At 40.3% G+C, this 17,096-nt stretch overlaps 2 protein-coding genes, 2 long non-coding RNA genes and 1 other non-coding gene across 5 annotated transcripts; 1 reads left to right on the top strand and 4 right to left on the bottom strand.

Moving 5' to 3' along the window:
- The first annotated feature begins 1,091 nt into the window (after positions 1-1,091).
- Positions 1,092-1,956, top strand: LOC111590582 (uncharacterized). Its single transcript, XR_002749718.1, has 3 exons — positions 1,092-1,560; positions 1,668-1,752; positions 1,839-1,956. It is a non-coding gene; the product is annotated as an uncharacterized lncRNA (long non-coding RNA).
- Positions 1,957-2,981: 1,025 nt separating this feature from the next.
- LOC111590703 (small nucleolar RNA R41) lies at positions 2,982-3,063 on the bottom strand. Its single transcript, XR_004855744.1, has one exon. It is a non-coding gene; the product is annotated as a small nucleolar RNA R41 (small nucleolar RNA).
- A 1,546-nt stretch (positions 3,064-4,609) lies between these two features.
- LOC103645657 (probable E3 ubiquitin-protein ligase HIP1) lies at positions 4,610-6,645 on the bottom strand. Its single transcript, XM_008668673.3, has 4 exons — positions 6,640-6,645; positions 6,409-6,459; positions 6,228-6,326; positions 4,610-4,832 (listed from the first exon to the last, which is right to left on the bottom strand). The coding sequence occupies exons 1-4, from the start codon at positions 6,643-6,645 to the stop codon at positions 4,659-4,661; spliced, it is 330 nt and encodes a 109-aa protein (XP_008666895.2). The 3' UTR covers positions 4,610-4,658.
- Positions 5,478-5,845, bottom strand: LOC103644103 (uncharacterized). Its single transcript, XR_002266888.3, has 3 exons — positions 5,809-5,845; positions 5,641-5,698; positions 5,478-5,569 (listed from the first exon to the last, which is right to left on the bottom strand). It is a non-coding gene; the product is annotated as an uncharacterized lncRNA (long non-coding RNA).
- Positions 6,646-15,929: 9,284 nt separating the features above from the next.
- On the bottom strand, positions 15,930-16,623 carry LOC109943600 (probable tRNA N6-adenosine threonylcarbamoyltransferase). The gene is made up of 2 exons (XM_020547104.2): positions 16,495-16,623; positions 15,930-16,402 (listed from the first exon to the last, which is right to left on the bottom strand). The coding sequence occupies exons 1-2, from the start codon at positions 16,597-16,599 to the stop codon at positions 16,001-16,003; spliced, it is 507 nt and encodes a 168-aa protein (XP_020402693.1). The 5' UTR covers positions 16,600-16,623; the 3' UTR covers positions 15,930-16,000.
- Between the last annotated feature and the right edge of the window lie 473 nt (positions 16,624-17,096).

Below are 17,096 nucleotides of genomic sequence, written 5' to 3'. Positions count from 1 at the left end.
ACTATGAGCCAGCACATGTTCAGGAAACTAATCTCCATCAACAACTTCCTCTTAAAACGTCACTATCAAATATTGTAATGTGCAAATCATTGCGTGTTACATGACATCTTAAATATCTAACTTTGAGAATACGGATATATGAATATGAATACAAATCAGGTACGGATAAAACATTCAGTATCCGGCGATAGGCCCAACAATGATGCACAGGAGCATTACAACACAAAGAAATTCAGCTTATTGTTCAGTCACTGTCCATCTTCTATTTGACACCAATTTCTGGAGTATGAGAGGGCCTGTTTATTCATTAGTCAGCTGAGGATTTTGATCTAGGCATTTTGCAGGCAGAAACAATAGGCCAAATAAAAAATAGTATGTGAATTCAAATAACCTGTCCTTGTAACGTTCTGATGAATATTGATGAAAATGTCTGTGAATTGTTGAACAATTGCAACTTGAACAGTTGAACTGTAAATATGAGACAATAAGATCAGCACCTTTAACAGTATAATCACTGGAAGTTGTAATGACACTGCAAATAGGAGGAAGGAAACTGCCTGGAACATGAATGAATGTATGAATACTGAAATGCTGAACCTAATCCAAAAGAAATAAGAAGAGATTGAAAACTGCAGCCTGCAGTGTGTTGGCGAAACCGACATAATTCATTATGGGTGCATTATATAATTTCTGGTGTTCTATGTTGCATGGGAGGACTTTTTGTACAATACACTTGTACATGTCCCCAATTGACAGAGTGACTTTGTTTGTTGCTAAATTCTGATATCTCTAAATTCAGTCATATTAATACAGCGATATATTGTACATATTATTTTAGCATTTTAATAGACAAGAGATTATATGTCATATAGTCGTTTTAATGTTTTTTGTATCTTTGCAATAATGTCATGATAGATCCTATAAGAACAATGGCATTAGGTAGACGTACTCAAAATAGGACGGTGGCAGGCCTGTCTCCCTTTCCTCCGTAAGTTTATATAAGGTTATTTACTTTTTACATCTATATGTATGAAGAACTTAAACTAAAGTTCGTGTTTTATGTAGTTTCGTGCTATTTGATGATATTCAAGATGTCAATAACTTACCACAAGTCAAAAGTGTCTTTGCGAGAGTAGTTGTTAAGTTCCCTAGGCGTCGTAATAGTCAACACTACATCCTACAGGACATCACTGTGAGTCACTTCAACAAGCATTGAAATAGAGCCAATATATTCATGTTATTATAATTAAATTCTTTGACTCATACAACATGTATTCCCAAATATCTAGGGATCCAAAATCGAAGCAATTTCTAACGGCCATAATGTCCAACGGTTCGATGCCTTACTCACACAAGGATGCACATATACATTGTATAGAGTGGCATTTTGTCTAAACCGGGAGGAACTTCAATTTCGCAATATTGGTCATGGGCTAGAGTTGGGATTGATAACACATACTATTGTGGATCCATTCACGAAGCCAATCCAATTTCCTCCATTTCCAAAGTATCTTATGCCATTTCATGAGGTTTACCAACAACCGCATAAGACATTCGTAGGTAATAACCCTTCTTTCCATATAGTTTTTATATATATATATATATATATCACTAACGCCTGAAGTCTAAATGATTCAAAGGTAACTAATCATATGTGAATTGTTCAGATGTTATTGGCATAGTTCTTCATTTGGAACCATTAAAGCATATCGGTGGAAGACCGTATAGAGAAGCTGTACTAATGGATTCTAGGTGGCACTAATTTTCATATATACATTCTTTTTTAACAGCATTATGCATTTGTTAGGTCTTATTCAGACGATTAAGGTTTTTAATAGGTGGGATCTAATCATCGTGGGGGTATGGACTGACCTCTTGCAAAGAAATGCTCTACGATGGTCGTTAGCTAGAGTTGACAAGAACATCATTATTGGAACTTTGCTGCGTTGTAACCATAATCACAGTAATTTCTTCTGTGCCTAACATCTTTCAATATATACTTAATTCTTACTCTTATTAATAATTATATACTATTATAACAATAGGGTGCTTGGAAACCTCGGACCACAGCACTATTCATTTCAACCCGGATCATCACACTATATACCGCTTGAAGAGTGAGTGGTTCTTATAATATATTTATAGATTATAGATATAGATACAATTAGAATGACAATAATTTAAAATAATCATGTCCTTACAAATCATGTTCTAAATTGCAGCAATTCGTCGTTCGTTGATTGACAATCCAAGGAGTCGTTTCATCGATAAATTTCTAGAGAACAGACGAGCACATTTGGCGACTATAACATCGGATTGAGACATGTGTTCTAGCTTGTTATAGTAGAATACTTTGTTAGTCATGTATCAGATGAAACTTATTAATAATGATTTGTGTTCTGTTTTTATTAGTCGTGTATTCGATCTCAATGTTAACCGCTTTGTATATAACTATGTGACCTCTCTATTATCTAATAAATAAGTTCATCATCATTAGTTTGTTTGTCAGTGTTCTTATTAGTAACTACTTCCTTTACAGTGGGGCATTTTTCTGGTTTCTTGTTCCGTCTGCTTGTATATGTGTCTTTCAGTGGTTGTGTGCACACTCTGTTTGTCTAATTTACATGCAGTGGCAACTTTGTTGTAGTGTTGCGGTTCTAAAGTACTACTGTATTTCCGTTCGAAGACCTGGGAGAACATTTTGGTTCACCTGAATAAAGTGGAGACAAACAATTCACGAAATGGCCCTCCCGATGCTGCTTTATTTAGTTCGTGCAATTTGAAAGACATTTTATACTAAGACTTTAATCTAACTGCTATACTACAGATTCAGATAAGTGAGCTCTCAAAACCCAAACCTGAGGTGATATCAATTTCTAGATTTGAGCACGAGTCACTCTATAAGAGCATGGCTGAAATCCTACTTTCCTTTCCTTTTTGTAAGCATAGAGAACCTAAACCAAACAAAGAAGACAAATCTTATAAAGGCTCAGAAGTATTCATTGGTTTCTCTTGTCATGGATCTAAAAATAGGTATGTATTTTTTGTCATCACATCCTCAAGTTAGATCCTATGAGAAAAGCAAGCAAAAGAAAGGAGTGTCAAAATCCAAAGAAAATATAAAAGAAATTGAAGGTGATAAATGGACAGTCCTCACCCACCCCTACTCTGATCCAAGCATATCCCTTCACAACGAGTGTACCTTGATCCGTGTGGTGGGGGCTCCTGGCCGACCACGATGATGGCGCAGCTGCAGCTCCCACCGATTCCGCAGCAGCTTTATCTGTGAGATCGACAACTTACTGGCTCTGTTGAATGGCTCTTGCTCTTGTTATTACCACTGCTGTCACTGCTCCCTTGGGACTGAGATGTATTTGTCTCAGGTGTTGACGTTGCAAGGCCAGCAAAATGCCTAGATCAAAATCCTCAGCTGACTAATAAATAAACAGGCCCTCTCATACTCCAGAAATTGGTGTCAAATAGAAGATGGACAGTGACTGAACAATAAGCTGAATTTCTTTGTGTTGTAATGCTCCTGTGCATCATTGTTGGGCCTATCGCCGGATACTGAATGTTTTATCCGTACCTGATTTGTATTCATATTCATAAGAGATCCGTATTCTCAAAGTTAGATATTTAAGATGTCATGTAACACGCAATGATTTGCACATTACAATATTTGATAGTGACGTTTTAAGAGGAAGTTGTTGATGGAGATTAGTTTCCTGAACATGTGCTCGCATGTAGTCACTGTCCATCTTCTATTTGATTTGGGTCCTCGCTGTTGCATGTAAAGAAAAGTCAGGTGTGTTGCATTTTGAGATAGACATGCAAAATTTGAGAAAGGCATTCCACTGTCAGCAAGAGAAATTACCTGGAGCTCAGATAGGATCCCAAGAAAAAGTAAAGGCCCTCATAAGATTTGAATTGCTCAAATAATTTGATGCAAGCATCAAGCCATCAACCCCTAGCTGCTCAGAGTGTTCTTTCGCGGCCTGCATATGTCCCCCAAGATTTCACAATAATTAGAACCAAGAAGGAAGAAAATAAATGCCAATGGGTTGGTACAGAGGGGTAGGGGGCATAAGAAACTGAACAGGAATACCTGCACAACAATCTGAAGATTTCCCTTCAGATTAACCAGTAGAAGGTCTTTCATGCATTCCAAAGCCCACTCTCGACAATGTGCCAAAGAACTCAACAAGTGTCTGTCCAAGGAAGTTGTTAATGGGCAAAACATAAAAAAAGATATCTGAAAATAACTGAAGTTGACAAACCTGTGGTTCAATGACATGGGTATTTACAATGGCACGCTTGATATCAGGCAACTCTGAGTAATGTTGCATTACAAAATGTAAGGTTAGTTAAACAGGAATACGAAGCGGAGATATCAGCTGCACCAATGCGAAGGTACTGACCTGGAGGGCTCGCAAGTACAACCCAGCCTTTTTTAATAAGACGTTTGGGAAGTGGGGTAATAGCAGCATAAAAGGGCCTGTATTCTGTGAGAATGACAGGCAAAACCTGGACTACTTAACGCCGACTGTCCCACACAACAGATCAGTTCCACATTGGAAAGAAAGTGCTCAATGTAAAATCCTCATATGCATTTTGTTTTATACCAGCAGAATAACAGAAATAGCAGATCCCCTAGGTGGCTAGGTAAGGTTACCGCTTACCTGACAGATGCTGCATTTCATGTCATCAACGGTTGATTTGTTGACTTCTAAAGTGACCTGACTATATATGCTTCTTTTGAGGCATTTTGTGAACTGCTCCTCCGAAAGAGCTGTGCTCACAGAGCCTATTCTCTCCTCCAGTGCCAATAATTCCTGTTCAGAAGATACAAGCACCTCTTCCGTGAGGATAAATATGAACGAAGAGTATTTTGTAAAGGATCATAGTTACTGCTCGAATCACAGTAAGGGCTTCAAACACAGAATAAGGAAGAATCCTCCAGAAAGAAAAGCATCCTCTAATAAAACCCCTCCACCATTCAGGCAGTGGCACGTCGACCTTTCCATTTGGCTGGATTGCCAGCCATGTCTTTTAGCAATCCATAAACCGCCTTCCCACTGCATTAAAATGAAGCATGCCTTTTTTCAGTTTATGACTAGCAAAGACCAAAACATAGATCCACGTGCCAAATCTATTTCATTGATTCAGACATAGTTGCACCTGTAGACTGGATCAAGGACAATGCCTGTTGATGCAGCTATGTCTTTGACAAACTTAAGCTCCTCGGCTGTGTTCATGGCATAGACTAACCCCTTAGCCTGTCAAGGAGAAGTTGAAGAGAATGCCAAATGCTAATGTACTGTTCACAATTTTTCATTATGAAATGTAGTTAATATATGTAAAAACAAGTTGAGACAAGGCACTGCAGATGAACCTTTTGGAGTTAGCACATCAAAATGATTTACTATAAATAATGCAAATTCTGAAGTGCACTTACATTTTCGATTCTAACTTAATTACGTGAATCCAAACCAGAATTAAGTCCATCAATCAGGCCTTGGACATAGTCATAGAAGTATTCAGGGTCATCACAAACAGAGAGTGCATGAACCTATCCAGTAAGAGGATATTACTCGGAAAGTTCAGTGTCAGATAATATAACAGAAAAAGGGTAGATCATACTTTTGTATTTAAGCTGCTCAATCTGGATCCTAAAGCAAGGCCAGCAATGGTTCCACCACTGCATGAAGTTAAATATTGTCCGACTATAGAGCGATGTCTTGCAACTTTCAGAATCTAGGCATGACACAACAAGAACTGTACACACAAAATTACCCATAAGAAGTATACCTGCCACATGCAACAACAATATCATGAAACTGAACATCAGCAGATTGCAGAAGAGCTGTGTAAGAAGTTGATTCAGCGAGTACGATGTGAATTTTTTTTGGAAGGGGTTATCTGTGGATGTATTATGTCATTGAGTGTGCTGCTGATCTACAAGTTTGTGAACTGCTCCTCCGAAAGAGCTGTGCTCACAGAGCCTATTCTCTCCTCCAGTGCCAATAATTCCTGTTCAGAAGATACAAGCACCTCTTCCGTGAGGATAAATATGAACGAAGAGTATTTCGTAAAGGATCATAGTTACTGCTCGAATCACAGTAAGGGCTTCAAACACAGAATAAGGAAGAATCCTCCAGAAAGAAAAGCATCCTCTAATAAAACCCCTCCACCATTCAGGCGGGACAAGACACGATAAAAGATAGTACCTCATAGGACATATCATCAATATCCATCTGCATGTCTCTATGTCGATCATAGGAGGTAAAGGCGCCAAAAACTAGATTAGCCTCCAACATTAGCAATTGCTGCAAAAACAATTTATTCAAGGTTTCAGGCAAAAGAAAGATGATAACGGGCTTGTGGAGCAAAGGGTAAAAAAGAACTAACATCATAGGTCAGCTCTGCTTGCTGTTCAATCCTCTCCAATGCAACCAAAACCTACAGAAATAAACCTATTTGATCAGGGGTAGCAGGTGGGCTTGGGAGAGATATAGTAGATGTGTTTCCTGTTCAGAATTGCAATAATCTAAGTATGAATATGACTAATATTTTTCTACACAGGTCTGTTGGTAGACTAAAAGACGTAGATGGATCCGTTCAACAATAACGATGTTCGACCTCCATTAAGAGAATTGTCTAGCAACACCCTTGAAGGTATATCTACTAATAAAATGCAATATTTGATCTCTCACCAAGGTTTTAAAAAGGAAAATAACGATGTTCATATTTTGTAGATGAATCTCCAGAGGTACCTGTCAGCGACGGAAGCATAATTGATTTAACTAAATCGTGTGATAACACTCAAGGTGAATATGTTTGTTTACCATGTATTGACAATGGAGATTATTGATGGGTAATATATGATGGTTCAGGAGGTCGAACTGATGCGAGACAATGTAAGAGAGAACGAGAAAGAGCACGATATGCGGCGATGAGTGCTGAAAAAAAAAACGAATTGAAGAACCGTCGTCAGTCACGCAAAAAAGAGAACGTTGTTCACCATGAGTATTCAAAAGGTAAATTAAGGCTGCTTGTGCGTCACTCATCTTTAAAATAATGCTTTTCTTATGTGTTATCGAGTTACTTTGTGTAGATGATTGTCCAGATGTGGCTATAGGCGATGGAAGCATCATTGATTGTACTATACCGTGTGGTATCACTCTAGGTAATTACATTTCTTTGTTATGTTAATTTAACAACAACGATTAATAATGGAAAAGGATATAACTGGTTAGGTGGATGTGATGATGCGAGACAACGTAAGAGGGAAAGAGAAAGAGCACGATACGCCACGATGAGTGATGAAAAGAAAAATGAATTGAAGAGGCGTCGTCAGTCAAGCAAAAATGAAAATGTTGTGCACCATGAGCGTTCACAAGGTATGTTAACTATGCTCGTGTGTCACTCATCTTTAAAGTAATGCTTTTCTTATGTGCTCTTGGGTTAGTTTGTAGATTGCAGCATACCTGCACACAAAGAGAATAATAATCATCAAAGCATTGACACTCTAGGTTATTATGTTTCTGTGTTATGTTATTGAAAGACGAAAATTATAACAAATGTGCCCCAATAGTGAGTTGAGCTCTCATCATTCAACCTATAATATATACACCTAAGAGCTTTGTTACTTTCAACTTTAAGGCGCATCAGCTCAGACGGGTCATCAACATGATTCCAATCCAAGTTCAGAAGTTTTAGATGCAAGGGAACGTAAGAGAATTCGAGAACAGATTCGATTTGCAACTCTAACAAGGGAACAAAGGGCATTGCGTAATACTACACCATGTCAAAAGAGTGCAAGGGAAAACTATAGTAGAAGACAACAAGCAATGCTAGCTCAAGACTCGATCGCAATTGAGAATCCGAAGTTTACGCCGGAGCTTGTGTGGAGTTCAGCAGATTCTCAACCTCCTACTGTGTCTCTATCTAGCTCCAAGGACATGGTTATCTCTGAGTTGAGTGCAACACCTTTTGTTTATGCTTCATTGCAGACTAAGGATGTTGACATGGACAAAATGATACAGTCTCCTAGACGACAGCGGCATGAGCATCATGTGTCGTCTGGCGAAAGACAGAGCCTGATATCTCGTCAAAACCAGAAATTTCAATCTGCCATTAGAAGAAACTTTGCTACTGCAACTAGGGATCACGGAATGGAAGGCGGTGAGCACAATGAAATTGATCACGCGATTGCTTCAGAGATCGAAAACAACAGTAATTACTAATTCGTCCTTAATTGATATGATACTTAACTTATAGTGGCCAATTGATTTAACACAACTTTCCGTCAATAGAAAGTACAAGCCCATGTCCAGTCACTTCTCCACATAGTGACATAATGACTGAAGGAGCAGACGTTGGGATGCAACGACAGATAACCCCGAATGTCACCACCAATGGTAATTACAAGCTCCTTCCACAATTAGTTCCCTAATTATTCTTAGTGGTTAAAACCATGTGAATCAATAGATGCCGATGAAGGTGTGCTCTTTGTAGAGAATCATGACGAGGATGTACTTTTTGAAGATGATGACGAAGAAGATGGATACCTATTCGCTGGGCAAGGTACTTACATAATGTTTGTAATAGTATATATATATATAGGATATAGGATTTGAAAGTTTCTAAAGTTATTCGTCTTACCCGTTGTTCCTCGAAAACAACTTTAGATGGTGAATCTATTGAGGATATCGAGATTGATGAAACCCAAGATGCCTTTACTGTCAACCCTGACGTACCTGACTTGTACGACAAGGTGTATAGTAACATACCTGAAGAAACACATTTGCTGAGCACTGTTGCTGACTGCGATTACTGCAAAGCGAAGAAGTTTCAGTATGAACCACCTGGATTTTGTTGTCGTAATGGACAGATTGATCTAGCCCCGTTCGAGACACCACCCCAACTTAGGAGGCTGTGGGAGTGTTCAGATGCTGATGCGAGGCACTTCCGTGATAACATTCGATTTTTTAACGGCCATTTCTCATTCACTTCTTTGTATTGTTGCCTTGATAGTATGACTACAAACATGGATTGTGGTATCTACACGTTCCGTGCACATGGCATGATGTACCACAACGTAAGGTCGTTCGGTAGGGAAGTTGGGGCGGAACATAAACACCTTGAACTCTACTTCTACGATGATGATCCCAGCCTCGAGCATAGATATCGTAAATGTCGTCAAGAGCAATTTGAGAAAGACAAGGCAGTTATTAAACAGTTGGTTGAAATACTTAAGGGAAACCCATACTCTGAGCACCTTAGGAGTATGGGGAACATTGATAACATTGAAGACTACCATATCGCCTTGAACCTTGACCAAACGCTGAACCAGAAGTTATATAATGTACCCATCACTTCGGAGGTCGCTGCAGTTTGGATTGAGGGGAGTGAACGTCGAGGTCAATTCAGTAATAGTGTTATGCTGCATGGGAAGGATAGGTCAAGCCACGGCATCCGTTCATATCATGGATGCTATGATGCACTATCATATCCATTGTTCTTCCCTAAAGGTGAACTTGGATGGCATGCCAATATTCCTAAGTCCAATGTTTCCATGGACGAAGTAGACGCGTACCGCGATCAACATAGGAGAAGTGATGCAAACAATGATGATACAGGTTAGTTATTTCTTTGTGATTCTTATATAATCCTTTGTTAAATATGTTTTTAGCAACACTAATTAATAAACCTTGCGGTTGCAGAACGACCTAGCCATCTATGCGTGTCTGTACGTGACTATTACTGCTACAGATTCCAAATTCGTCCAAGTATATTCAATCCAATACTTCATGGGAAGCGGCTTTTCCAACAGTTCGCGGTTGACACCTACATCAAGATTGAGAGCTCTCGTTTGGATTTCATACGTAAAAACCAAGACAGATTAAGGGCAGATCTATACAAGGGTTTGGTAGATAGCTTGCATGAAGGCGAGAACAGAGCAGACAAAATTGGAAAGCGAACCGTGCTGTCTACATCATTTATCGGTGGTCCTCGTGACATGAGACGTCGGTATATGGATGCTATGGCCCTTGTGCGGAAGTTTGGGAAGCCAGACATATTCCTCACTATGACGTGCAACCCCAATTGGGATGAAATAACCAGAGAGCTTCTCCCTATGCAGTCACCACAGGATCGTCCGGACCTTGTTGTTCGCATATTCCGTGCAAAACTAGAGGAACTGAAGAAGAGATTGACTAAGCATCATATTCTTGGAAAAATCCGAGCTTATGTCTATGTCGTGGAGTTCCAGAAGCGAGGTTTGCCTCATGTCCATTTCCTACTCATCATGCAGAGAAAGTACAAGCTAACTTGTCCTGATCAGTATGATCACCTTATCTCCGCTGAGATCCCTGACAAGAAGAAGTACCCTGAACTATACAAGATGGTTATCAAGCATATGATGCATGGACCGTGCGGGTTGCTAAATCCTAAATGCCCATGCACTAAGGGTCGTGCTTCATGCAAAAACCATTATCCTAGAGCTTTTAGCAATGCAACGTCTCAAGGAAAGGATTCATATCCTATTTATAGGCGTCGTGATGATGGGCGTAAGGAAACAGTTCGAGGTTGTGAATTGGACAACAGATGGGTCGTCCCTTACAACCCTTACCTCCTCCGGCTCTTCAACTGTCACATCAATGTTGAGGCATGCGGGAGCATCAAGGCTGTCAAATACTTGTTCAAATACATATACAAAGGCCACGATCGTGCGTCTGTGGCTGTGACAGACGCAAACAAGGCTGATGGTGACGTTGATGAGATCAAGCAGTATAGAGATGCTAGGTGGGTGACCCCTCCAGAAGCCCTTTGGAGGATATTCAGCTTTGATCTAAGTCAAAACTCTCCTCCAGTGATGCAACTGCAGCTCCATCTTGAAAACATGCATATGGTGTCATTTCACGAGCGTGCTAAAGTAAATCATGTTGTCCAACGTCCAGGTGCCGATAGGTCAATGCTTACGGCATATTTTGAGGCAAATAGGCTACACGAGGAGGCTCGGGGCATCCTTTACCGTGATTTTCCTGAGTGGTACACTTTGCAGCAAGGCAAAGTGTGGCAAAGGAGGAAACGAAACACGGGTGGACAGGTTGGTAGAATAGTCTCTGCTCATCCAGCTGAGGGGGAGCGCTTTTATCTTCGACTTCTCTTAAACCATGTGACGGGTGCTACCTCCTATGCGGATCTAAGGACAGTAGATGGTGACACACTACCATCTTTTCGTGAGGCAGCACAGAGGAGGGGACTGCTTGAAGCAGACGACACAATAGATGAGTGTCTCAACGAAGCCGCTATTTACCAAATGCCGTCAGCACTACGAAGGTTGTTTGCAACAATACTGGTATACTGCGAGCCGAACGATGTGGCAGAATTATGGCAGAGACACCTTGACTCAATGTCAGAGGACTATCACCGTAGTACTCAAAGCAAAACCCATGTGCAACAGATGGTCTTGATTGACATTAGAAACATTTTGCAGTCAATGGGTAAAGACATAAAGACATTCCCTCTCCCTGCTATCATCGACAAATATGACGATTCACATGGTACTGATAGAGAGATTTACGAGGAGGAAAGTATCGAGCCGACAGCAGAGGACGTTGCTATGAAAGAAACCCTAAATGAGGAGCAGAGGTTTGCCTATGATAAGATCCTATCTGTCGTTGACACCAATAACGGTGGAGTGTTCTTTGTGGATGGGCCTGGTGGGACTGGAAAGACCTATCTGTATAAGGCATTGCTTGCGGCACTACGCAGTCAGGACAAGATTGCAGTTGCAACAGCTACATCTGGTGTTGCGGCTTCCATATTGCCTGGGGGGAGGACTGCCCATTCACGCTTCAAGATACCACTTACTATTGATGATGGTGCTGTATGTAGCTTCACGAAACAAAGCGGGACAGCAAAGTTGCTACAAAAAGCATCGCTCATTATCTGGGACGAGGCATCAATGACTAAGAGACAAGCAATTGAGGCGCTAGACAATAGCATGCGTGATATAATGGGACGGCCTGGGCTGCCCTTTGGTGGGAGGACTGTTGTGTTCGGGGGTGATTTCAGACAAGTACTCCCTGTTGTACGCAAGGGGTCAAGGGCTCAGATAGTTGCTGCCTCTCTACGGAGTTCTTACCTCTGGGAATCCATGTGCCACCTAAAGCTTGTTCAAAACATGAGGGCACAGAGCGACCCATGGTTTGCAGAATATTTGTTGCGCGTCGGTGGTGGAACTGAGGAAGCGAACAACGATGGTGATGTTCGTCTTCCAGATGAGGTATGTGTGCCATATACTGGTAATGACCGCGACCTTGATAGACTGATAGATGACATTTACCCCAATCTAAATGAAAACATGTCTAACACAAGCTACATCACTTCAAGAGCAATATTGTCTACACGGAATGACTGGGTGGATATGATAAATATGAGGATGATCGATCGTTTCCAAGGGGAGCAGATGATGTACCATAGTTTTGACACCGCGGTGGATGATCCTAATAACTATTACCCATCGGAGTTTCTAAACACGCTGACTCCTAATGGACTACCCCCGCACGTTCTGAAGCTCAAAGTTGGATGCCCAATCATGTTGCTTAGGAATATAGACCCTGCTAATGGACTTTGCAATGGCACGAGGTTGGTGGTTCGTGGTTTCCAAAAAAACAGTATTGATGCTGAAATTGTCCTTGGCCAACATGCTGGAATGCGAATTTTCTTGCCTCGTATACCCCTGTGCCCCTCTGATGATGAGATGTTCCCTTTCCAGTTTAAAAGGAAGCAGTTTCCGATAAGACTAAGTTTTGCCATGACAGTTAACAAGGCCCAGGGCCAGACGATTCCTAATGTTGGTGTGTACTTGCCGGAACCAGTGTTCTCTCATGGTCAACTTTATGTTGCTCTATCAAGGGCCACCGCTCGATCAAAAGTGAAGATACTTGCCATTCCAGTCCACGATGAGAAGAAGAAGAAGAAGGGGGTTGAAAGGAACTCAGCGATAAATGGCGCAACATACACAAAGAATATCGTTTATAAGGAGGTCCTTACGCCGTAACTGACATTGATGAATGAATGGCAATTAACAACTTGTAATGCACTTAATTATTTTGGTTTTTAGGTGAAGATGTATTTTTGTTTTTTATTTCTCTATTTTGGCTCCTTTTTAGCTTCCTATTGTTTAGTGGTCATTTGGTTGATACAACAAAGAAAGCAGATGAGCATTGAATAGATGTTATTGAATACACACAATTTAATTTGAAAATGCACATTTGAATTTGAAATGATCTGACAAGCAAGTTGTGATTTCCATCTATCTTAATGATCACCTAAATAACATATTATAAAACTCAGACTGAATTACATCTTCCTTTTCTCTCCAGTTTCCAGGTGTAACCTTGAGCTATTGTTACGGTCGGGAACATTTATAGGCGCTCGTAACAGGGGTTAATTAGGCAAAAGGAGGGGTATTTGGGATCAATCAGGAAGGTCTGGTTCAGCAATAAACAAGCAATTACAGCCAATCTCATTTTCACCTCCTTTCTAATCATGCTGCTGCTAGCAGGATCAAAACTTTTTTCTGTAAGCATATGTGTAGCCTTTGAGGATCTGCTGTTGAGCATAGCCTCATATGTCATGAACATTAAGAACTCAAGAAACATGCATCTTCCTATGTCCTCGTTGTTAGCCTGGGGGTCATCCTCCATTTCCCTTCGTGCCCCGTCAATTATATTTCTTGTAGCACCATCAAAAACAAAAGAATCTTCTCTGAGCTTCTCAGCCCACATGAGGGCTCTATTCCCAAATCCTTGCTTGCAGAAATGAGAAAGGAAAACGTTGAGTGTGATAGTGTTTGGCTTAAAAGCCATTTTAATAAGCCTGCCAGTAAGTATCATTGCTCGATCAAGAACATTACTGCAAATGCCATCCATTAATGTGTTGTACGTAACAGAATTTGTTTGAATATGTCTGGGAAGGCGAGCACATGTGCAGTGTGAAGAGCCATTTCAATGTTTGGAAGGCAAACTCATGTTCTCGAGTCCACTGAAACACTAAGCCCTGTTTGGCAACTCAGTTTTTTCATAGTTCCAAAACAATACCACGGTATTTACGAATACTGTAGTTTTTCAGTCAAAAGGTGTTTGATAGCTCATCTAAAAACTTTGTAACTTAAACCATAATATTGCTAATACTGTAATATTTTTAGAGTATATAAAACCTGGGTCTGCATCCAAGTTTTACATTGTGCGCGCGAAGTCGCTGGCCCTGCCCAGCTACGGTGCTGCTGCCTGCTGATGTGTGTGCCAGGCCAAATCCACCACCGCTGCTTCACTACGCCCGTAGCATGACCCACTTTCTTTCCAAATCAGATCTGCATCTTCTACCAGAATGTCACAAAATATTGACGGCCCGTTACCAGTCGCATGTCTGTCTTACATGAATGACACCCGATCCGTAGACAACGTACAACACACCTACGAACAAGATCTACTATGCTTGCCGAATCAGATTTGCATCAAGAAGCGTATCCAGTGTCCATGATCTGCGTAGCGTCACGAAAGGTAATACGACCATAACAAAACCATTGTCCACATTCCAAGGACATTCGCTTCTGGATAATGCAATCTATACACGTTAGTTGGGGGTGGGGTTTATAAGACAACATATCTTGTGCATCAACCTGTGCACCCAGACATTTAGAGACATTCAATTCGCATCCAACACATAAGCGTAGTAGTTTTTTCTTGCAAAACAAAACACCCACATAATAATCCAATGTATATGTTTTACAGAAAACCACCACCTCAGCTGATGTCCATTGGATGTGAATCGAAATAACTTCCCACGTTCCCAAGAATCAAATGTCGATCCAAAAGAGGCTGCTTTAGAACCTTAACAGATTATCATAACAAGAGTAACTTAAGAGTTAAGCTAGCTTTGCAGAAATGTGTCTATTAGTTTACAACAATAATAAGTTCACTCGATGAAGTAACTAACTAGAATGTTAAGGTGATTGGTGAGGTTTGATACATGTCAGCTGCAGTTCATACAACAGCACAACTATTCTGAGCCCCTGCCATGTGCCTGGAGAAGGCTTTTCCCAAACAGAGCAAAGATATCACATTTAGATGTGGAACTATAGATGATATTGTTTGACACTGTTTGTAGAGTGGAGTTTGAGATAGGGGATGGGATAGGAGATCAGTTGGTAATAGCCTTAGGAGTGGTTCTAGGCTTTACCATACAAGCATTTACTCTTTACTGTCTGACAGAAAAGAAACAACCTCATCAGATTGCGGCTGCTCAGAAGTAAAACACATGAGGATATGCAGTGAAGCATAAAAAATATATAATGGTTCCTTCTGTTTCGTATTGTCCAAAAACAGATGCATAGTTTTGCATCTAACAGCATGGTTTGCACACTAGGTAAAACTCATGCACTAGAAAACTTCATTTGTAGAGCATATTCATCATGTAGAAAAATCAAACGCACGAAAAGTGGGATCACACCCACCATCGTATCATCCACAACTCCACATGAATTGCCAAGTACTCCTTCCATTTCAAATTATGACACGTTTTTGGGTTTTCTAGATACATCGCCTTAACTATATATATCCAGACATAGTGTACACCTAAGTACATAGGTTCCTGTTTGGAACCCCTAGAGATATTAGTTAGCTAGCTAACAAATTGTTAGCTGGGTTGAGTCAGCTAATGAACTAATTGTTAGCTGTGAGTTAGCTAACAAATAATTGGGATATTAGTTGTGGGTGTTTGAAACCTATACAACTAATTTTAGCAGTATTAGCTCTAGAGGTTCCAAACAGGGTCATAGCAAACACTATGCATCTAGAAAAGCAAAATGTCTTAGAGTTTGGAATAGAGGGAGAGTACTTGGTAGCGATTGTCTCCAGCAATCCAAATTGCATTAGCTATCATGCAAAAACATTAGCAGCAAGACAAAATTGTAAAGGCCAATTATACCTCAGTAATCTATAACGATTGGTGTCGCCATGGAGGCTTCATCTATAGAAACTTCAGCAATTGCATCTGAATGGGTGTTTTTTAGCACCGGCATCTCCTTCTCTCTCCAAATTGCATGAACTTCATCAGTTCGGAATCTTTGTGTAAATGTCGACTCCTCAAGGGGAGTGGTCATGCCATGTGCATATGCCAGTAAACCAGTATATGCAATCATTGCCCCATTGTCTATACAATAGCGGTCATCAGTTGCAAACAGCCTACCCCCTCTTTCTGAGCACATAATCTTCATCATCTCCTGTAAACGTTTGTTGCAACCGACGCCACCAACAATAAGAACGTCCTTTGAATCACAGTGTGCCATGGCACTTTCAGTAATTTCGACAAGCATGGCAAAGATAGTTTCCTGAGAAATTAGGACTTTCATCAGTGTCACTGTCAAGAAAGCATAACCAATTATTATCCACAAGGGGGAAAAGTTTAAGAGCATGCAAGTACCTGCAATGAGTAGCATAGGTCCGCAGGTGTGCACTCATTATTTTTAAGCTTTTCAATCGCCGCAGCTTCAATAAAGCTCAATATGCCACTAAATGACACATCCATACTCTTCACAACATAAGGGACATCAATGAATTGTTCTCCCTTCTTTGCAAGCTGGACAAGGAAAATAAATATGGTAAATTAAGAAACCAAACTCAAGGATGAGAAAAGAATGCACCATATTGTACAAAAACATAAATCTGTTCAAGCTTCAAAGTGAAAATGTCTTCAAAAACAAAACAAAAATGAAAGAAAAATGCTAATGGTGACAGCTAATACAATGATGAAGGTAGAATGGTAGATAACAATACCATGTGGAACTACTTCAGAAGTAGTCTCTTGAAAGATTCACACAGACATAATCTATAGTGTCAACAATGTTAATAATAGTATCGAAGTTCAATCTTAACATAGGCCAATCAAATGGGGACTTCCTGGGATTATCCTATAAGCTCAAGCCCTATGTATCCAGGGATAAAATGTGAAGGCTTCCGGTGCTCAAAAGCTTATTGTCCATCCATCTACACGACCACTCAAATAATTTAGCACATACAGCCAAC

Source organism: Zea mays, chromosome 1 (genome assembly GCF_902167145.1).
Source record: "Zea mays cultivar B73 chromosome 1, Zm-B73-REFERENCE-NAM-5.0, whole genome shotgun sequence".
Classification (NCBI taxonomy): domain Eukaryota; kingdom Viridiplantae; phylum Streptophyta; class Magnoliopsida; order Poales; family Poaceae; genus Zea; species Zea mays.
The sequence above is the reverse complement of the archived record's forward strand: the minus strand, read 5'-3'. Positions and strand labels throughout refer to the sequence as shown.